This window comes from Rhinolophus sinicus, linkage group LG07, assembly GCF_036562045.2.
Source record: "Rhinolophus sinicus isolate RSC01 linkage group LG07, ASM3656204v1, whole genome shotgun sequence".
Classification (NCBI taxonomy): Eukaryota; Metazoa; Chordata; class Mammalia; order Chiroptera; family Rhinolophidae; genus Rhinolophus; species Rhinolophus sinicus.
Genome location: NC_133757.1, coordinates 98,980,734 through 99,004,490, shown reverse-complemented (window position 1 = coordinate 99,004,490; position 23,757 = coordinate 98,980,734). Strand labels below are relative to the sequence as shown.

General features: G+C 35.3%; 1 protein-coding gene across 12 annotated transcripts in view; it reads left to right on the top strand.

Annotated features, from left to right (window-relative positions):
• HMBOX1 (homeobox containing 1) overlaps window positions 1-23,757 on the top strand; it is a 167,237-nt gene that overhangs the window by 60,946 nt on the left and 82,534 nt on the right. For all 12 annotated transcript variants that reach the window (XR_012498141.1, XR_012498140.1, XR_002137473.2 and 9 more), the window contains exons 2-4: window positions 1,993-2,072; window positions 10,537-11,013; window positions 19,565-19,650. Coding sequence is in view for 9 of the 12 variants with exons in the window: in XM_019733209.2 (XP_019588768.1) it covers window positions 2,050-2,072; window positions 10,537-11,013; window positions 19,565-19,650 (586 nt within the window). In the remaining 3 variants the exon portion in view is untranslated. The remainder of the gene's footprint in view (window positions 1-1,992; window positions 2,073-10,536; window positions 11,014-19,564; window positions 19,651-23,757) is intronic.

The window sequence follows — 23,757 nt, the reverse complement described above, 5'->3', positions numbered from 1 at the left end:
TAACTTTCAAGTGAAATTGGTTTATGGTACGTTTTGTGTACTACCTTTATTAGATTTTGTATTGAGTTATTCCGACTTCATAAAACGAATTGTAACATTTTCTGTAATTTTCTATGGTTAATGTTATTAGAATTATGGGTTTTTTATTTTGTTTTGTTTTTAAGATTAAGAATCTGCTGAGAACCCAGTTGGTCTTGATGTCCTTTTCTATAGCAGAGTTTTAATTATCTGTAATTTATGGTATTTGGTTCTATTCAAGAATTCATTTCTTGGGTCAGTTTTGAAGTTTCCTGTTTTACTGGGAAATCATTTTTCCCTTTTGAGCCTTTCTACTCCTCACACATACATGTTAAAGGTCAGGAACACAGGTTTACTTAATTCCCCAAACATGCCTCATAATCTGCTTTAACTGGTCCTTCTCCCAAGAGTCTTTTCTCTACTGATTCTCACCTCCCTTCACACCTTGGTTTGGTGCAAATCTTATTCTAATCTTCAGATAAAAGCTGAGATCTCACTCTGAGAAGCCTTCCCAGTTCTCTGTAACCTAAATTAATTTCTAAATTGTTACTCTCATAAACCTTTTATTTTTAGTCTTATCACAGGCCATCTATTAGGTGGTATGTGTGTGTACTTTTTATTGGACACTCCCTGACAGTTTAATAAACTGCTGGGATCACACCTTATGATCTGTGCCTATGCCAGCACACATTGCTACTTAGTATATTTAACTGAGTTTGAGCAAGAGTGAAAAATGTGTATTGACCAGTAATCAGTTTTGTGGCTTGGTGTTGATATTTTGTCTAGGGATATGCAGTCAGCAACATCTTCAGTAGATTTTCTTTGTACTTTATATCTACTTTTTCAGGACAGGTATTTCTTAAGTCAGCAAGAAAATTAAGTACAACAGGAACTTCATTAAAGCTACAGTTTAGGATATGCAAATGTGAAAGCTTTCTAACTTTACCTTGTACATTTTGCATATATCGTTAGTCACTGTTAGACACTTTGGTCTTGCTTAATATATTAATGATTCAGTGCTGAATGTGTATTTTAATGTGAAAGTTTTTGACATCAACATTTTACACTTTCATTTAATTTATAATCTTAACTTTGAGTTAATGGAAATATTTGCCTCTATAGATTGTGGTTTGAAATTGCTAATAAGTTCAGTCGGTAATACATGATCTTTAGCTCCTAAACCATGAATAGTAGATTTCATTTTCTGTTAAGATTTATGTCTGAATTTAAAGGGGTCAGAGTGTCCGAATGGCGCATGAAGCAGTAGCATGCTAATCAGAAGAGGGAAGTACTTGACGCCCTCCCTCCACTGGTAACTTCTGCTGTGTTCAGTGATCTAAATGCAGCATAGGTATTCATCCCTTTTTAAATTGGTGGTAATGGCCCCTGCTACTTGATAGTTTGTGAAGTGCTTCATCGCTACCATTTAAAAAATGTTTTAACTTCTTGTAGCTCTTTGAAGTTGTCTATAATCCCTGTTTGATGGATGGGGAAATAGAGACTTAGAGGATTAAGTCAATCAAGATTTGGCTAGCAGTAAAATATGTAATATACTTGGAACTAGACCCCAGAATTTACCCCACAGTTGCAATCATGCTGTGGTATGTTGTTTGTTTATAGGATTCTGCTGAACTGCACTGATGTTATTATCAAAAAGTTTATCTTGAATGTCCCTATAGTGTATATATTCCATTGCACGTTTAAATCTATTTCCCTGGGTGGTGTCTGGTAACGGATATGATATTCATTCCTTTTCCCAAGTGAATAATTTTGAAAGCTATCACTAGTATTTTTTTATTTTTAAATTTTGCTTCAAACCATTGTTTCACCAATGTTTCATTTCAGAATTACAAAATAATTTTAAAGACCTGATTAGCTGATGTTAGCTGTTAATATCCTTGAATTGTATAATTAAAAATTTTATTCAACACTGGCTTAACAAGTGTTTCTGAATTTTCTGTCTTTATTCTACAGAATGGTAAATAAATCTGATCATCTCTAGAAAGGATATTGATTCACCTCATGTAAAGTATGCTGAGTTCCTTCCCAGTGGTGTAAGTATCTATCTAGTCCTCTTAATTTTTATCTTCTCTATTGTTTTCATAAAGTTGAGAAATCATTATGATTATGATTTAAAATGATAGCAGACATTTGTAGAGTTGAAAGAATTGTTTTCATAATCATGTGGTAATTTCTTTGATGAATTTTCAAATCTCTCAACTTTCTCTTTTACTATTTCTGTTTTCAACTTTGAAGTCTTGACGTTAATTTTTAATTGAACATAAAATTACTCTCCTTATTATTTTAAACTGCTTAATAGCCTAGAATCATGTGCAATAGATGTTTAGCCATTTGAGAGAGCTAGTGTTAGATTCCTGGTGACAAGCATATTACTGGAAGACTGTTAACCTTAATACTGCCTTTTGTGTGCAAACTCCTAGCACCTTAGCTATTTTTTTCCTTTACCTACTGGGGATAATAATGTAGTTAAGCCTATTAGCTAATGTAGTTGCTAAAGCCTTTCTTTGGAGTCAGGCGAAAAACAAATTGAGACGGTGGTATTACATTGAGAGTTCTTTTATGCTAGGATATGAACTGTAACCACTAGTTCATATTAAATAGGCCTCTGAATAAAAATATTCCAGGAATTTCAGATATTAGAGAAGATAAAGCATCTATTAGCTCATTAAGTGCATCTTTAGAGTCTAATGCAGAGTGCCTTTAGCATAAGTATTTCTAAAATTTGGTGCAGTCTCTGTTTCGATTAAATTCCTTCCGTTTTGGTCGACAGTTCCATAACCCAGTAAGTAGACATTAAGATAGGTTTCCCTAATTATTTATGTTTTGCATTAAAGTTTTTTTCCTCTCTCATGGACTGTGTTGAATCAACAAGTCTTAGGAATAGGCCCAGAAGATGTGAACTGTAGCCTGAGTTTATGCTAAGTAGCCGTGTCCTTGGGAAGTAGGAAGGCATTGCATGGCTTTGGGCTGTAGTTCCTCCCCCACCTTTTATTTTTTTATCTTTTTTATTTTTTTAGCTCTTCTCTGAGCTAAAATGTAAGCATGACGAGGCCAAGAATTTTTGCCTGATTTGTTACTTCTTGCGTCCTCTGTGGCTCATGCATGGTCTGACATATAGGCAGTCCTCAGTAAATCTTACTGAAGAAATGATTTGTGTCTAAATGGTCTCCAGTTCTCTGATTCCACACTTAATTTATATCTCCCTCTATAAACCTGCATATTTTTACTTGGAAGTTTTTTCAAATATGGGTGAGATGGCTACAATGAGAAATCTCAATCTTAATGATAATTTAGAAATAACTATTATAGTGTGACACATTGGAATATAATCCTATTTTCTCTAAGTCTTTTTATTAAGAAAATAATATTTTTATACTGTTATCTATAGTCATAGCCTGTATTCTTATGCTTTTATCAGTTCTCCTATTGGTTAGGATTATAGAATCATTTTACTATACTGTCAGGCTCAGTCCTGAGTAAATCTTCATTTCTTACTTATTCTCATTTCTTGTCATTTTCTTACTTTAAGACAGCCGCTCTTTTGATGGTAATATTAATCTGTGAAAGAAGGTAATGTGCCATAAATAGCAAGAAGGGCCTGAATACATCTTTAGTTGATGAATATTATGATTGACTCTAGAATGTGTTTGTTAAATCATCATGCAGTAAGCACCATGTAATCAAAACAAAACTAACTTATGACTAGGCTATATTTTGCTTAGTCATTTTAGATAAAAAGATAAAAACAGCAGAGTCAAGCTGAAGAAAATTCTGTTATCAAATAAAATCTCATTAAGTGTCGATGCTTTACAAGTTAGGAAGTAATGTCTTACGCATGTGATTTCACAATTAATCATTTGTGACTCCTTTAACTGTCTTTGCTCTACATGTTTGTAGAATTTAGTTTAAGAAAGTATGTTCTGGATCTCATGCCGTATCCAAGAAGGGTTTAGGTACATACCCAAGTAGGGATAAAATTTATTGTGAAATAGTTTTACTCCTATGATCTGATAGTATGGTCTTTTAGAACATCCATTGATGAACTGAGATATAATTCCTCAATTTAGTTGTTCTTTTATGCTTTAAATACTGCCTGTGTTACTGCAGTGCTGAAATTCTTCACACTCATTTTCCATTATTGTTGGCCTGAGTCTGCATTCAGATTAGTGATTTAAAGTGGAAGATGTTCATTATCCTGTGAACATTCTTGGGCTTACATGTTGTCTTTTTCTGTTTTAAAAGAATTGCTAGTATCATGGACTTAGATGACCTTTGTAGATCATTTACTGGCATAATTTCATGACTATGTGCTTACATGAGATAAATTATGAAAACAAAATTTGGAAATGACAGAATGTGTGTCTCTGTTTATGTTGATGCACATTGGATATTCTTACTATCCAAGAAAGCTTCTAATCTTGGCATTTTCTCAGGAAAATCTTGTGCCTTCAGTGTTATACATATTTGATCCTATTTGATTATATCGTCATCATGCTACTCAACAGGGATCGTAACGTTCCAGTCTAGCAGTTGTAGATCTTTTTACTTTAGGCGTATCTTTGGGTTAAGGACCTCTCTCGGCGAAAGGCGCAGACATCTAAATTAAACAAGGTGAAGCATAAAGGGAAATTTATCCTCGTACATCACAATGCAGCAAGAAGAGCAGGGATGCGGCAGGGGCTTAGGAATTCTTAGAACAAGGGCTATGAACACGGCAGCGCTTTCTCCTCTGCTCTGCATGTCTTGGTATGTCTGCTTCCTTCTCCTACAAACTAGCTTCTTCCACATGGTGAGGAATGTACCAGACTGACATCTTCCTGCAACTGAGTGCAGTTGTAGTGCCTGTCCACTAGTCTGACCTGAATACGTTGAGAAGAGCAAGGTGTGGCTTCCTGTGTGTCCACCTCATTGGCCCGGAGGGAGGGTACTATGAGTGGCAGCCCCAGGAGCTTGTGATTGGAAACAGTGAGGCATCCTAGGCAGATGAAATAATAGGTGCCTTCTGTTATCTCCGTATGGCTTTTGGAATGAAAGTGGTTCCCATCATGAGCGAATCTGAAGTGATATAAAATATTACATTGTTTCAGATACTGTGGACTCTTTTGTTCTGATAGTTCTAATATCAGCTTTAGGATGGATACTTTTTAGTAACAGATTAAATTCATATCATTTATTTTAGTTTTATGCTACTATAAAGAGTGCTGCTCCATACAGAGAGAGATTTGAAGAGTTATACAGATTACTATCTGTTCTGATATAAATAGATAGGAAAACATTGTGGGGGCGTAAAAAATTTATTTTCCTCCCACGTCCTAAATTCTTCTAGCTGACCTAATAATCAAATTAATAACTAGAGACAAAGTAACAAGACAAAATGTCCAAAGTTTATTATATGAATGTACATTTGGGGGTGTCATAATGAGACCTAAAAAGGCATTGAGCAGTTGAGATTTTTATACCATTTTGGACCAAGGAGCTGTGGAGGGCAGAGGGCTGGGATTTCGATGGGGAAGTAGGTGACTCATAGGGAGCCAAGAAAGAGTGGAACATGCGGCAAACAGATTCTTGCTAGGCAACCCGGAAACAATGAGACATGGAAGAGAATCCAGCGGAACAGGTTTTTGTGTGGATCCTTCCTGGCTTCTTATACTTCATTCATATAAGTCTCAGGTGAAAATCCTAAAGTGAGTATGCTAAGGTTCCCTTCTTGCAGCAGCAGTCCTTCCTATATGACTTCCCTTAGGCAGGAAAGCGGGGTGGAAGGGCCATCAAAGATTCTTTCTGAATTTTTTGTTTCTTCATAACCAGCTTCAATCAATATCCCAAAAGGCACAGTTTTTGGATGGCAAAACTTTGGTGCCTTCAATATCATGATTGGTTTGGTTTTTGGTTTGTTTGTTTGTCCATATAGTAAAACAGTTCTTAAAGTCTCATCTTTAAAGTAAGGGCAGGTCAGTTTATGACGTAGTTTGAAAACAGACGAAAGTGAGCAAGGGACAGGCCTACTTCATTTTTAAGGGAAAAGAATAATGTACAGAAACCCCAATTTACCGAATTAATAAATTAAGGGGTAAGTTATTTGTACTACCAAAGGGATTTGGCAGCTACTTTTATAAAGAACTTCCAAGGATTAAGGATTAATATACAGTATTACCCCTTATCCAAGGGGGATATGTTCCCAGACCCCAGTGGCTGCCTGAAACTATGGGTGGCACCGAACCTTATATTTATACTGTGTTGTTTTTTCCTATCCATACATACCTGTGATGAAATGTAATTTATACATTAGGCATTGCAAGAGATTAACAGCAATAGCTAATAATAAAATAGAACAATTGTAAAAATATATTGTAATAAATGTTTTGTGAATGTCGTCTCTCTTAGCAAATTAGCACGAATTTCTTTTTCCTTCTTCACAATTTCACAGATAGAAGATTTGTTCTTACCATACATAGCTCTTACCAACCTCAGCCTACGATTTTTTTTTCTTTCCTTACTAAGTTGAGAACTTTCAACTTTTTACTTCAAGGAAGCACTTACAGCTTCTTTTTGGTATCTCCCAGTTTTCACATCACTTCTCTTGTGCTTGGGGGCCATTATTAAGTAAAATAAGTGGTACTTGAACACTTGATACGGCGACGGTCCGTCTGATAACCAAACAGCTCCTAAGTGACTGACGGGCAGGTGTAGTGTATACAGTGTGCATACGCTGGACAAAGGGCCGATTCACATTGTAGGCAGGACGGAGAAGGAGGGTGCAAGATGGCATCATGCTACTCAGAGCAGTACACAATTTAAAGTGTATGAATTGTTTATTTCTGGAATTTTCCATTTAATATTTTGGGACCTTGGCTGACCGCTGGTAACTGAAACAATGGAAAGCAAAACAGTGGATAAAAGGGACTGCTGTATTACTAAGCACTTGATAGAGTGGACAAAGGGCTGAGGGTTAAAACAGAACCTAAAGTGTAAACTGTCTATTATAAGCCATTAGGAAAATTGTCATATAGTTTTTTCAACAAACCTTAAGTGTAATATCCATACTGAAAAATACACAAATCAGTAGTGTGCAGCTTAGTGAATGTACCTGTGTAATGTAACGAGCATGGAACATAGAATATGACCAGCCCTGCACAGCATTTTAATAACACATCATTTGTGTTAAGCAAGGTCTACTGTTCTTTTGAAATTGTCAGGAGAAAAAGTAAATGAGTTGCTCTGGTTGAAAGTTTTCTCTTCTCTGCAAACCAGGTGATGACATATTATAGGGGGATATACTAAGCTAACAAGAAAATTAGTAGAGTGCAATTGTAATAGCCAAAGTATTTGCAATAGCTAATAATTGGAAATATTCCAACTGTCTAAAATAGAATGGATAAACAAACCTGTGATATATTCCTACAGTTCCAGCAATAAAAAGGAACAAATTGCTGATACACACATTCACCATAGATGAATCTCAGAAACTTTATGCTCAGTGAAAGAAGACTTACATGAAAGAGTATACAGAAATTCCATTTATAAGATTTTCCAGAACACGCAAAACTAATCTGTGGTGGAAAAAATCTGAGCAGTGGTTGCCTTTGAGGGAAAGGGACATAGAAGGGACATGAGGGAACTTCCTGGTGTGATGGCAATATTCTGTATGTTCATAGGGATTTGAGTTTCACAGGTGTACATACTTCTCAAAACTCATAGAATGATAAATACAGGATTTGTGTATTTTCTTTTATGTAAATTTGGTCTCAAAAGAAAAAAAACAACAACCCTGAACAAATACTGAGCTCTAGTCAATGATGTGTATGCAGAAGTATTTAGTGGGAAGTATACAAGTGTCTGTAACTGATTTTGAAATGTATCAAAAAATAAGATGAGTAGAGGAATGAGTGCATAAGGGAAGGCATAGTATGTGATAAAGCAAGAAAAATGTTAATGGTATATAATCTAAGTGGTTTGTATATGGTCGTATACTATAAATTTATTTCAGCTTGTAAAATTTTTCATTAAAAAATGTTGGAGGAAACAAACCTAGGCCATCAAGAAAGAATGTAGTAATCATAAAAATAGGACTTTTATGATAGATAGCAAGTGACAAGTAAGTACTGGAAGAAAGCAGAAGATAATGTGTGTAGGTGTAAGGCAGATAGATACTGTGGCCCATGGGCACAGATGTCCTACAACTTGTTATTTTGGGTCCACAAAATGTGTTTGTTTTTATTTTTTTTTATTTTTATTTTGAATGAGCCTATCTCTAAAACTAGAGTGATTTCACATAAAAATTCTAGATTTCTGCCTGCTTATTTTTAAAAGGATTTGAAAGACAAAAAATATCAATGGAATAGAATAGAGTATCCAAAGGTTAGATACAGTTTGTGTGGAAATTTTGTATATGATAAAGATGGCATTTCAGATCACAACAACAGAGACATATTACTCAATAAAGCATATTGGACAACCAGCTGTCCTTTTGGGGGAAAAAAATAAAGCTCAAATCGTTTCACACTCATTAAGTAAATATAAATTCTAGATGGAGTGAAGATTTTAAATGTTAAGAAAACGATTACTAGAACCCGTAGTTCATTAGTAGGATGGTTTTATCTAAGTAGTTTTAACTGGAGACTTAAAAAAGTACAACAGCTTATGTCCCAAATCATGATTCCAGTAAGTCCGGCCGTATATCAGAAAGCAGAATGTTGTATACTTTTGGAGTCAGTGATATTTAAGCTTAAATCTTTTTTCTGTTTCTTAATCAGACTTTTTACAAGGTACAAAACCACTTTGAGCCTTGATTTCCTCAATAATCAATCAATCAATATAAAATTTTATTAAAAATCAACCACAGAAGGTTGTTGTGAGGATTAGATGAGATTACATTATACAAAACTCTGTCCCAGGGCCTTTGTAGATATAAATGTTCAATACATTTTTAATATAGAGGACGAAACAGATCTCCAGTAGTTTAGGGACAGATGTTTGCCTATAAAAGATGAGAAAATGTCTTGACATTTATTTCCATCATCAAATACTTAGTTGAGAGCCTACTACATTCCATACATCCCATTTGGTACTAGAACTATAAAAATAGAAGAAATTACCACCTTAAGAATCTTAAATAGGAAAGTCAGATTTTGTAAGGAAGGAATTCAAGTAGTTAGAATTTTTATATTGGACAATTCCCTTACCATTGATAGAGGCATGCATTGCTTAACTATGGGGATACTACTGGGAAACGCGTGGGAAATGCGTCGTTAGGCAGTTTGTTGTTATGGGAACATCCTAGAATGCCCTTACCTAAAGCTAGATGGTATCGCCGACTGCACACCTAGGCTACGTGGTATAGCCTATCGCTCTTAGGCTACAAGACTGTATAGCATGTTACTGTACAAGCATCACGAGGCTGAATCAAGCACAAGAGAAAAGGATGCAACCAAGAGATGCATTAATCACAAAATGTATGAGACTACTTACTGCTGGCATAACACAGCATACTGTTTTATAGCAAACATTTTTTTATAAGCAGAAAAAGTACACTCTAAAACAATGATAAAAGTATAGTATAGTAAATACATAAACCAGTAATATAGTCGTTTATTATTATCATTATCAAGTATTATGTCCTATACATAATTATATGTGCTATACTTTTATATGGCTGGCAGCGCAGTAGGTTTGTTTACACCAGCGTCACCATGACATTTTGATGGCTATTATGATGGCTACAGTTTCACTAGGTGAGAGGAATTTTTCACCTCCATTACAATCTTATGGGATCACCATTATATATATATGGTCCATCCTTGACCAAAACGTCATATATGACTGTTGTTATTAACTCTGAAACATTTTCTGATGTGCTACAGTATCTTGTGTTAAAGGAAACAATGTAGGAGCAATTTTCTAAGAAAAAAGAATAGTTCAGTTTGGCTACAACCATGAAAGAGCCATTTCTCAGGATATCAATTAACAGAGAATGCATTACAGAGATGAAATACTCACAAAATTGCTAAGTGGTGGGTGAAATGGTACTTAATAAGGTTTTTGTTTTTGTTTTACGTACCTTACTTTTCCATTTAAATATTTTTGCTGGTTATTAGTATTTGCTTGGGCTTAGCTTATCAAATTGTTTACACTAAATGAATTTATAGAGTTCTAGGTCAGTTTTGCTGATACTTGGTAAAACAAGATAATGCAAACTATTTTTTCAGCAACTTTATATTAATACTGTAATATAGAATAATAAATTTGATATGGAAAACAACACGTGCGTGATTACATGGCCTGGGCTTAATACTGTACATACTTAAATCTGTTATTTTGGTATTACTGCCGTGACTGAAATTTTGGTTCATTATAATAATCATTTTCAGTAAAGAAATTCATGTAGAAATATTTAATCTTCTGAGCATTCTCTATAATGATATGTTCTTTGGTAGATATTGTAAATAAAGGGATTCTTTTTGTTTGTTTTTTTGTTTTTGTTTTTGTTTTTTTTTTTAGTTTGTTGGAAACCATGTCTCACTATACGGATGAACCCAGATTTACCATAGAGCAGATAGATCTGCTTCAGCGCCTTCGGCGAACTGGAATGACTAAACATGAAATTCTCCATGCCTTGGAAACTCTGGACCGTCTTGATCAAGAGCATAGTGACAAGTTTGGAAGAAGGTCCAGCTACGGAGGGAGCTCATACGGGAATAGTACCAACAATGTTCCAGCATCTTCCTCTACAGCTACAGCTTCCACCCAAACCCAACATTCGGGAATGTCCCCATCGCCTAGCAACAGTTACGATACCTCCCCACAGCCTTGCACTACCAATCAAAATGGGAGGGAGAATAACGAGCGGTTATCCACATCCAATGGAAAGATGTCCCCAACTCGCTACCATGCAAACAGCATGGGTCAGAGGTCGTACAGTTTTGAAGCCTCAGAAGAGGACCTAGATGTAGATGATAAAGTGGAGGAATTAATGAGGTTGGTTCCTTTGCTTATTCAGAGTCCCCCAAATGTCTGTGTCCTTAGATTGCTTTTGAGTAATAAACTGTATTTCAGCTCCTTCCATATAAGAACTGTGATTTCCCCCTGCCCACTTGGGAGATGAAACAAAATTTTCAAATTTTATGTTTTTAATTCAGATTTTCTCTTCTCTACTTCAGCCCTTTCACTTTGCTGCTTGATAAGCCTTTTTCATTCTCTCTATTTATCAAAGCAAAGATTAGCCTTCTCTTTATAGCTCTAATTGCTAACATCTGAATTTTTAGCCTTGCTAACAGACACATCTTAATTCTTAAATCCATTGTAAGTACTTTCTCGAGGGGCTAAGATGATTTTGTCGTGGTACAGAATATGTACAGTCTTAATTTTCGCCTCCAACATACCAATCAACAAAATAATTTTAGGTACCTGTTATATAAAAAGTAGTTTTAGGTACCAAAATAATTTTAGGTACCTGTTGAAGAAAAAGACATGGTCTTTACCCCTGAGAAGCTGAAGTTCTAATTTTAGCAGTAGATGCCAGATATATATATATTTAATGTTATCTATTACAAGATAAGTATAAGCACTTAGAGTTTGAAAGACTGGGGAAAGAAGGAGAAGTCCACTTTCAACAGGGACAGTTAGGAGTGGCTTCACACTGGGTCTGGGACTCTTGGAGGGCAGCAACCATGTGGTTTTGATTGTTGTGTCCCCAGGATCTGAACAGGATCTGAAAATAGTACACGGTAAGGGTGTAATATTTTAAGTGAATGGATGAATTTGAGCGGAACCTTAAAAGACAGCCTCTGTTTTGAAATATAAGAACTTTATCTACAGTTAAGGGGACAGTAAAAGGTAGAAAAGGCAAGGCATGTTTTGTCATAAGGATTGCATGTGGGTTAGACTATGGTAAAAAGATAGTATATTAGGAGGCAGTACAGGTTTTGGAAGGTTTGGGTTCCATACAAGTAATTTATGTTAATTTGGCTGGAGTTAAGGCATCTGTACAGGTCTTTAGGAATAGAGATGATAAAAGCATTGTGTTCGGTAGATTATCACTACAGGCACACCTCGTTTTATTGTGCTTCACTTTATTGCACTTCACAGATATTGTGCTTTCATCAACATCGAGGCAAGACCCTCCACCAGCAAAAAGATTATGAGTCACTGAAGGCTCAGATGATGGTTAGCATTTTTTAGCAGTAAAGCATTTTTAAATTAAGGTATGTACATTTTTTAGACATACTGCTACCACACACTTAATAGACCATATAGTATAGTGTGAATGTAACTTTTATATGCACTGGTAAACTAAAACATTCATGTGACTCGCATTATGGCGGTATTTGCTTCATGGCGGTCATCTGGAACCAAGCCTGTAATAGCTCTGAGGTATGCCTGTGCTGTAGCAGGGAGGAGAGGCTGCAGATAGATTAGTTACAATACAGAATGAAAGAAGCATAGCAGGAATTTGTCAGAAATAAAATTAAAACCTATAATTATGAGTTACAGTTATTCCTAAAGATTTTCAGACTTGACGATAGTGTCATGATGACTTAATCTTGCCACATGGAAGATCTGTCCTGTAGTACCACAGTGGGTAAGACCTTTTAAACAGACTGTCCTGAACTGATTTTCAGGATGGAACTGCCTGTATGGAATTCTGGACTGGACGGACTATTGTGTCTAGATTCCAATGTAATTCCTGTAATAAATAGTTTCCTAGGACAGCCATAGGACCCTATTATTTAGGTTTTCAAAACTTAAAAGTATGTAAGATCGATTTGGCTTTGAATTCATTTTCACTTGTTAAAGCAGCTAGCCAAAGTTCGGATGTGTCTTTTGAATCTATCATATATTTCACTGTCAGGATTAAGAGAGAGAACCATTTGGGCAAATAAAAGTTGCTTCAAGTCATTGAAATATAAAAAGGTTAGCTTTTAATTATCCTGAGTAGAGAGCATATCAACAATAAAATTTATTTGTTAGGATGCTAGCCTGTTTCTTGTTGTTGCTGTCGTTAATCAGTTTTAATAAACTTTGAACATAACAGTTAATTCCCAATCATGTGTTAGACTAACAGGAAGTTTGGGAAAACTTTAAAGAAGGCTCTGGAGGATTGGCAAGTGTCTAAAACTTGAGGATTAGCTCTTAGATTGACACACTATTGTAATTATGTCTTCAAAATAAACAGAAAACCTATTTAGCAATGACTAGGATTTGTCCTTAAATCCTGCGGTTACACACATTTAAGTTTCACCATTAAATATATACACGTTTGTACATTGTTATTAGTATTTAATTTACGTACTTCCACTGTTGCATAGTTAGGATACTTTATCTTCTTTCTTTTCTCTGCTTCTTTCTTAGAACTGCTATTTTGGTGTCCTCTAATCATGTAGGGGTTTCATTGGACCTTCTGGCTCGGTGGTCCTCTGCCATTACGCCCTCACCCACACCTGCATTCCTCTTTCGTGCCCACTTATCATTTTTCTCAAGTTTGCAGAGGGAGAAGTTTATTGCATGACTGTTCTTACTTTTGATCATTACAATCATGCTGTGAGGTGGAGCAGAAAAATTGAGATTAACAAAATTAAATAATTGGCCCACGAAAAACTTAACTAAATATGAAGTGGCAGAGCCTGAATTCTAACTCATGTCTTTATTACCAACGTGCCATTGTTATCTGTTGTCTCTGTAAATAAATTTTTCATGTTTATAGATTTCACTAAGATTTTAGGGACAGTGGTGAATGTAACTCAAGATAAAGTGTGAATGCTTTAATGGGCTAAGCACCTCTGGCCCAAAGCCCACGATATATGCCACTTCAAATCAATCACCTATTAATCAAATGAATTTTTATTTGGTAGAATATTAGAGAAATTTTTGAGCAATGGATCTTTCTGAGGGTCCTGTGCCCAGTTAGGGCTATGTTGTCCTTGTTAATAACTAAACCCTGTGGTGATATAAGTGGGTTGGATTTGGTAGTCTCTGGGTAGGGAGAATGGATACCTGGATGTCTTCCTGCCTTCTTTTGTACAATTCACCTCTGGCATGGTTACATTGCCAAACTTCCAGAGCACTCAAGATATAGTTTTCAAATCTTGTAACTTATTTAAATCCACACACTTAACTTTTAGTAATTTCAAGGTACATAGAGGAATTTTTTTGTAGAAATTGATTGTTATAACTATACACCTGATTAACTTGTTAAGAAAGATTCAAAGTAGCTGCTACTTTTTCCATTTTTGAATTGATCAGAAAAAAAAAAGGAAAGGAAACTAGAATATTAATTCTCAACAAATTGTTGAATATAACATTTTAGAAGTACTTTAAAGCTAAGACCTAGAATGCAGACCCATTTCACATGTTAATATTTTTAAATGCATCTATTTATATATACTTCATATATATTTATATATATATCTGCTAATAGTGTACATCTATTAAAGTGTATCTGTTCTTTTGTGTATCTATTATAAAATAACAATTGAAGTGAGGTTAGTGTTAGAATAATGTCTTAGCATTTTATACAAGATTCCAAGACTTTCTTCTGAGTTGGTTAACTATAACCCTAACAATAGATTATTTACTTGTGTAGGTAGGGTACTTATAGTTGCATAGGTTATAATATTCAGTTACCATGTTGTTAATTCATACAGAGTAGCTTTTCTTTTCAAGTTATCTTTTGAAATTTTAAATTATGCTTTGTTTATGAGTGGAAATTACAGGGAGCAGATTTTTATTCCAATGTGAAAGAATTTGTATGTAATTATATTTTTCTACCTGTGTAATAGTCTATCTTCCATGTCTGGAAGTCTTTGAGATAAAAGACTACCTTTAAGGGAGTCCTAAAGAATATGTAGTGTATATCAACCAAGGGAATATGGAGGTTCTTAAAGCATACCACTTTTAAATATACGGTCTTTAATATACTTTGTTCCAGAAAAGAAAGTGTAGGCAACCCCCGTATAACATGGCACTTCTATGACACGGTCCGAGAATTGGGGAAACCCTCATACAACATGGCATCCTAGAACACGGTTTCACTCTAACACGGCTTGAGAATTGGGGAAATCCCAGAACAACACGGAACGTAATAAGAGCTTTTAAGAGCAAAAGATACCTCATTTGAAATTTTTCATTCGAGCATGGATGCCATATCAGATTTGACTGCAGAATTTTAAAATTTATTAGGATTTTAAATCCATTTTGTTTGTGGAGTATTAAGTTCAGAGGATGAAGATAGTTTGTCAAAAAGAAAACACCCTCGGTTAATGGTGTTTAGTAGTAATGATGAAGAAAACATTATTTAATACATATTAATGTTATACTTCTGGTGAAAATTGCTTTAATAAAGATATGTGTCTTATAAAAATATAATAATATATTTTTATTATTTTTGGAACCTAACCCCCTTTTTTGTACTAGTTCTTTTGTTTCATGTAACACGGATTGCCATAACATGTCATTTTTTAGGAACGTAGCAACCGTGTTGTACGGGGGTTACCTGTATTGCCACTTTTGGCTAGCATACATCACACTTTCCATTTTGATTTGGGAAATTTAAACATATTTGAGAATAAGAGTTTAGAGCTGTTTTATGAATTATCTAGATCAGGTTTTCCATTTCACAACTTTTTATCTCCAACTACAGATTTGTTCTTGAACGAATTAAGCTCTATTATATGCAAACCCCATGATGAAGAAGACACAGTCTTTGTGCTACAGGACTTTACAGGCTAGTGGAAGAGATAAGACCAGATCAGAAACAACTATAATACAGAATAGCATGTAACATATTAGCATGTGGGTAGTATAATTGAAATGTTAAAGTGCTGTTGGAAGAAAAGATCTTTTTCAGCTCTGAGGATCAGGGAGAACTTTCTAAATAGACGACAATCAAATTGTATCTTTAAAAAGGGTGATTCCACAAAGAGGTATTACTGATTGATTCATCCAGATTCACTTAGAAAGGTCTGTAGATAATAATGGAAAGTTTAGCAAGTTATAAAAATAATGGCACTGGAGGGTAGAAAGGAAGAATTTTATCCTCATGTGGAAATCACCCAGATAGATGAATCCAGCATGGCTGTGATTTGGAAAAGGCAGTAGGAGGAGATGACGTGATTAGATGCAAATAGAGTGGTAGCTCACACCGGAAGTAAGCTGTGGAGTCAAAGATCAGCCTACATCTTTGACTTGAATTCCGTAAGACTTGAGGAGTAGAAATCATGCAGAATGTGAGATTTTATAAGCGAAGGGAGGAAAAGGGACTTATTTTCTTTAAAGAGGATGTCAAATTTCAGATGAAGAGAGGAAGTAAGGAGTAGGAGAAAATGAGAGATTTAAATCTGGACTAAACAAAGGAGTTTTTCACCAAGAATCTGGTGATTTCACAGGGTACAATGTATACAGTAGGAGAGACAGGTTGTTAAAGAAGGCAGAATGAGGAGAGAATAGGGGGAAGGAATATGTGAGAGTTTAAAGAACAAAGCCAATCCAGTAGAATGGAAGTCTTTGAAATACATAAGAGAATCGGACACAGTGAAAGTTGAATGCTCTGACTGTCTTGAAAGTCCTTGGTAAAACCAGCTGAATGCCACATCACTGCTGTGTCTAAAATGACTTTCTAGAAATCTTCCCATGGTGTCTTCAAGTACCCACTACAGATGTTTACCTCAGCCTTTTGTAGTTACAGCAGATCATTTGTTTCTTCTTTTGCTGGGATTCTTTCTAATGTTTTCTAAACAAAAAAATAGTCATTGTTTATGTAGTGCTTTTATAGTTCCAAAATTTTTTACATTGAAGAGTTTATGATTTTATGTGTTATACACTCACAGACACACACACACAGTATTGAATTTCATTTAAGTTTAATTTCAGTGCTTAGAGAAAAACCTTAAGAGCCTTGTGACGGGGGTATTAATGTTCTCAATATTACCAGGTGACGATGCAGTGTCCAGGTTTATTAAGTGACTTGCCCAAGCACACCCTCGTCTTTTAAGTCTTATATTTTCCTTCAGTTCAAAAATGCTTCTCTCTGGTAAAACAGTTGAGTAAAGAGGTTATTATTATTTTTTAATTCATTGTGGTTACTTAGAAAGTTGCCAACTATCTAAAAATATAGTCCGTGAGAGGGTAAATGAGTTGCTGCTATTTTGCACACATTTTGGGGTTCCTGCTGACCTTCTGCCGTGTTTGGTAATGTCATACTGCAAGGCTGTGAATAATTCACAAACTGGATATTCCCTGTTAGAATAATTGAGTATTATCTCCTCTGTATGATCGAGTGTCTACTCTCACTGGATTTGATTTAAAATAAATTGATTTAAATTCAAATTCAAATCAGTAGTCAAGAAAATACCATTTAATCATTTTTCCCACAAAAGCACATTTTTTAATTTAACCTTAATAAATATTCTCTTACACTCAGGTTTTATTTTCCTAGAAGGACATTCTGTAGATTGAAATGCAATGCTTTATTTAAAAATTTTTTCACATTAGTTTTGCATCTGTGTCAGAAACCAAATGATTTGGTTGTTTTGTGTACCTCAGCCAATTGAAATAGATACTGCTGAAGTTATCCCTTGCTCAATGATTATTGATGGATATTTGAGAGCTGTTTAGTCTGCATTACCTATATTTTACTCAGCAGTGTATTTTGTTTGACTTTAAAATGTTTTTATTTGTGCCTTTTTCTTTCAAATACACAATTTTAAAATGAAATGAGAATGCATATTTTTCAAGGAAATATTTCAAATATAAACAAGCATTTTGGAAGGAATCTAGCCAGTACCTAGATCAGAACTTAGATCAGTATGAGAAATTGTAGATAGTGATTAGGCAGCGGAGTCTCTGTTTTCTCCCACTAGGAATCTTTTTATTAGGATTTCCAATGAGTAGATCCCGAACATACTATAGAGCTTCAGATTGTAAGCTGTCCCTACTGTCACCTCTCTGCCCTTTTCCAGAATTCCCGAAAGGGAACATGGAGTCCACTAACAGAGGGTACAGCCCATCCTCACCAAGGGGCTAAAGTATCAGCTCTAAATTAAGTCACAACTGATGCTTTTTGCGTGGGATACTTTTCTTGGCGTTTCTCCAAATGATCTGTAGAGAGACTTGAGCTTCTATACAGAGTTTGTGGTTCATTCACAGAATGATTTGTAACGATTTCCTGATCCCTTTGCCTCAGATCAAGGGTCAGCAAACTTTTTCTGTAAAGGGCTAGATGGTAAACATGACTGTGGCCAAGATGCAAAATTGAGAGTATAATATAGATACTTGAATGCAAGAGAGAAAACAAATAGGCACACATTTCTATTGACAAAATTCAATATAGAATAATAGTAATTAAATATAGTTTTAAAAATACAAGCCTACTAGGGGGAAGAATAGAATTGCAGCAGGAACAATAATTAGCTTTAATTCATGTTTAGATAGTGTTTCCTGCCATCAAGTTGATTGCAAATGTTCATCTGTGGAAATGATTCTTAGCTCATAGGTTGTATAAAAACAAGTGGGAGGCCAGATTTAGCCCATGGGCCACAGTTTGCTGACTCCTGTATTAGATTATAAGTTACCACTATTCCATATTGTTTGGAGACTTGAACAAAAATCAGTGCTCTATTTATGTAATCCTTTTGAACATAAAGCATTCAAAGAGAAATCAGTCACTGTTAAGCGTAATTTAAATAGTCTATTTTGGTAGAGAAAACTGAACTCTTGCCACTCGTCATTGTAGTGAATGTCTAGTCTTTTGAGAATTTGTTGAATTTTTAAATAAGTAAAAATTATAAGGCATCTTAGTGGAGTCAAAAATAGGTCTATAATATGTAATCCCAAGGACACAGAAAATAGCATAGTTTTAAGTATGATGTATTCTGTATATAACATGTAATAGGGAATTAATAAGTGCCTTTTTATATTAAAGTTTTATATGCAGCTCACCCCACTTAAAAAAATTTTTTTATTTATACCAGGAAAGAAGGCAAATTAAAAAGCAAAGCCTTTCTTAAAATGGCTAATATTTTAGCAGTTGTGAGAGTGATGATGATTTCTATTCCTTCAACAAAGGTTTTAAAATGAACTGCACATTATTTATGCAGTTGCATAGTTAACATGCGACCCCACAATCTACTCACAACTGATTTTTGTTGTTGTTGCTTTTTATTTTTCTAGGATTTCTGTCTGTGTAAGATATATTCATTTCCCCAGTAATGAAACTCTGTGTATACCATATGGCAGCCTTGTTCCTAATGTGAATTATACACAGCATGCGATTAACGTCCTCTGGTATGAACTTTATATCTACTGTGGCATTCACTCAGGCGTCTGTCTGACGGTGTGGTGTTTTAGGACTTGAATATCTGGTGTTTCTCGGTTTGTTTTAATTCCATGTTTCACAAAGGCTTGGTCTGTATCCCTTTATTTTTGTGTCCTTTCTTTCTGTGTCCTCCCCACCTCTCTGCTTCACCTTTCTTAGCAAAGATGAGGATTTCTACCTTCAACATACATTGTTGGTCTTGTCTTCTGTTTTTGTTAGGAGGGACAGCAGTGTGATAAAAGAGGAAATCAAAGCCTTTCTTGCCAATCGGAGGATTTCCCAAGCAGTTGTTGCACAGGTAACAGGTAAGAGCTGAAGAGCCCTTTATTCTGGAATCATGTCTCGTCTCTGCCTTCTGGTGCAGATGTTGGGTTATTGCTTGCATTTCTGCATTGCAGGGCAGATCTGTCAACTTAGGCATAATAATGTATGCCTGTGATTTAAACCCATTGTCTCCGATATCATGGAACTTCTCCAGTGATTTTTTTTTTAACTTGTGCTAGTAAATTTTAATAGCATTTGTAAAAAGCACAAAATCCCTATTTTATGGCTAAAAAAAGGGTTCTCTGGGTTTTCTTGTAATTGTGACAGAGCTTATGACACATGCACATCCAACTGCTATCTACATTTCATATATTTAAAAGCTTTGCAGTCCTCCAAATCTAATTCTCAGTTTTACCAATTAAAACAATGATTCATGAGAGCAAAGGAAGTTGTTTTCTGTTTGTGAAAGCTTTCCTCAGACCATTACTGAGAAGATAAGAGTTACCATTGTCTTCTCTTTGTTTTTTAAATCCCATCCCATTACCCACCCTGGCAGCACTGTCCCAAGTATGTGGTGTATATGTGTCATTTTCTATTCAGATTGCATTTTTTATGACGTTAAATTTTGGGGTAGCATGTCTTTTCTTTATTGGTGTGTCGTCTTCCTTTCTTGGATATCAATGATTTGTAAAACCAACTGTGCTTTAGTCCTTAGAGGAACCAGAAACTCTTTCAACTGCACTTTGTAGTTGATTCATCGTTGTATATTGTACGTTGATACATGTGAAAATTAATTTGGTCCTCCCCCCCCCCCCTTTTTTTTTTAACACGCCACTAGCAGCTCTGTGACTTTGGCTTTTTTAGCCTCTGCACCTCAATTTCTTACCTCTACAATGAAATAACTGGATCTGATCTTCAACTGTGCTTTCTAGTTTTAAGATATTATTTCTGTTCTCTGGACATTGATACATGTTGAAGATAATTTACCTAAAAGGTTGTTATGGACCATTAATTTGGTTAAATATGAAACTTTAGATTTCAGAAGTCTTAAATTTTTGTCTCAAGAATTTAAGGTCAGCCAGTGTGTGTGTGTGTGTGTGTGTGTGTAATATATTACACTAGTAATATATTTTTATAAATGATACCTCTGTTCATGGTAAAAGCCTTTAATTAAAGCCATACCCTTTTGTACAGAAATATTAAACAAAAGGACAATGTGTGAATTCAATTTATGCGATCTTCAGGTGTTTTCCAGTAGGATATTTAAATTGTGACTTTTATTTATTCAGGACTGAAGTACGGTACCAAGGGCGCAGTAAGGGCAAGTTAAGTGGGTTTTACAAAACCCACTGATGTGCACTACGAAAAGATAGAGTGTTATCTTTCAGAGCTTTTACTTCACCCCCCAAGATTAGAAGCAGTAGTATCTGGTAGTTTGCCAGCCCGAAAAGAATGACCAAATTGTAGTGTTATAGTACAGTTGATTCTGTCCACGTGGAAGTATTTCTGAGTGTTGAATACCCTGAATCTTGAGTCATCTTGGACTTTTAAAACTGATCTTTTGAAAACAAACAAACAAAAAAACTGAGAGTTTGAAACTGATCCAACATTGATGCAAATTATAATACCTTTAAAAGGAATTTCTTAGGCCTATCTAAAAGCATTAGATATACCATAATGGATTAAACATAGTACATCAAATATTGCCTTTTTGGAAAAGGAAACTGAAAGATGTTTTAGCATCTTGCTACTCAAAATGTGGTCCATGGAACAGCAGTATTGGGAGCTTGTTAGAGATGTAAAGATACAAAGCACCACCCTAGACCTAGTGAGTCAGAATTTACCTTTTAACCAGATCCCCAGGTGATTTGGGTTTGAGAAAGCACTGTTGTAGGAGAATGGTAAGCTTTCCTGACATGAACTTCAATAGATTGGCATTGTTTAACATTGCCCCACTCAGCAATGGGCATCCTGGTGCCATCCTGTTTTGGAAAGCAAGAGTTGAAAATATTTTTACACATTTATTATCTGCTGTATCATGTGGACCTTTCTTTTGCTACTGTAATTATAGGATTTGGTACTGTTAAAAACTTCTTCCCCTATTTCAGCCTCACCCCCAACTTATTTAATCTATCTATCTATCTATCTATCTACCTACCTACCTACCTACCTACCTACCTACCTATCTATCTATCAGTTCAGGTGAAGCCTCACCCCAACTTAGTCTTACTTCTCTTCATTACTAATCGAAAGCTTGGGTTCATTTTCCCTTGATTAGATACTTTTCATGGTTCTCCATTGTCTGAAATATGAAACTCCGTATAATTTGACTCCCGCCTTCTTTTTATTGTCATCTTCCATTCAGTATGTGACCTAGCTGAAATAAACTACTCACCATTCCCAGAATTCTGCTTACTTGGATGCTTACAAATTGTTGGCTGTGCCTAGGATGGCTTTCACCTCACCGCAGCCTATCAATGCCTATTTATCAAGATTACCTCAGTTATTTTTATATGTAATTTTTTAAAAAAATAATTAGACTTAGTTCACCACCAGTGAGGCACTAAACTTCATTTCAGTTATGCATTTTAGAGTAATGTTCTTTTAGCAGTGATCTTTTTTGTACATCTCCAAAGAGTCTAGCATTGTACATGCTCTCTGAAGCTTTCATGTTTGCTAGCTGCCTTGTAGGGTAAAGCAGTATCGATGAAGCTAACACATGTGAACTGTACATGTGAACATTTACCCACTATGACTTTGTCCAGGGACGTGTCCTGTCCAGAAATAATTATTTATTTGCTCAACAAATGCTGTATGAATTTCTGCCCTTAAGGAACAAACTCACAATTTTCTTTTACCTATTTCAATTCAGTTATTTACATAGGCATGAGAGTGAGGATCATTTGTAACTAGATTAGTTCATTGTCCCATTGGTCAATTTACTGAATTCATGTGTTTCTTATTTGTTATTGTGTTACATTTTCATCCAGCCTGTCCAGTCATCGAGCTAAACTCAGGGGCAGGGCTTTTCATCCCAGAAGAGCGATTGAATTAGTGAGAACCAGTATAGAGCCTGGCCTTTGTAACTGGCCCACCTGGGAGACAGTAGCCTGAGTCAGGCAGCCTTTTAGGTACCCAGGGCTCACTCACTAGGGTACCTCATCAGTACATAGGCACATTTTTCTCCCTTTAAATAAATCAGTCAGGTGTATCTTAGAAGGATATCTGCCTGATAAAATCTACCCCAAAATACAGTTTAAGGTGTGGTGATCTGGAATCTCTAGCCTATGCTGAAGTCTCTGAAAGTCAGTTAAGTTCAACTCTATTTAATGTATGAAATAATGAAATAAATCAACTCTGAGATACAAAGGAGAACAAGTGGTGCATAACTAAAGAAAATGCTAAATAAAAAAGTGTAGTGAGGTGCAAAATTATAACACATGTGCTTGTTCCAGAAACAAATACAGAGTCTTCTTTTTATAGATTCAGAGGATTTCTATAATAAGATAAACAAGAAGTTCATGGGTGGGGTCTGTATAAATAATATCCTGCTGATAGGAAAAATGACAGTATAAACAGGATATAATAGCAGTGCCTGCTGAATTTCCCAGCATGTTATTTGTAGCTTCTTTCACAGAGTCACAGCTGCTCTCACCAAGGGTGGCTTTTTACCTCTGTAAGAGGTCGTCGCCAAGCAAAAGTCTGAAGTCTCACTAACAGTGACGGGGTGGGGAGCACAGGCTTTGCTATAGTAAGAAACATGGTTTGTTTGTTTTTTAATTCAATGTATTTTTGGATAATGAATAGATTTACACGGTTAAACATTCTGAAGATGAAAAGGATTCATGTCCTCTTAAAAATAAATACATGGAAAGAGAAAAAAATTAGTATTTCAGAATTTTAAGAAATTTATCATAATTTTGTTTTCTTAAGTGATAATAGTATAGTGGAAAAGCAGCCGTTAAACTTGAGAGTACCAAAGTTCTAGTCTTTCTCTCATTAAATAATAGGCCTGTGACCCGTGGGCAAATTCATAGATTGTCTGTACCTCAGTTTCCTTGTTTTTAAGATGAGGGACTTTGACCAAATATTTTCTAAGTATCTTTCTAGTTATCAAGTTCTGTTCTGGTTTTAAACTGTTGAGTACA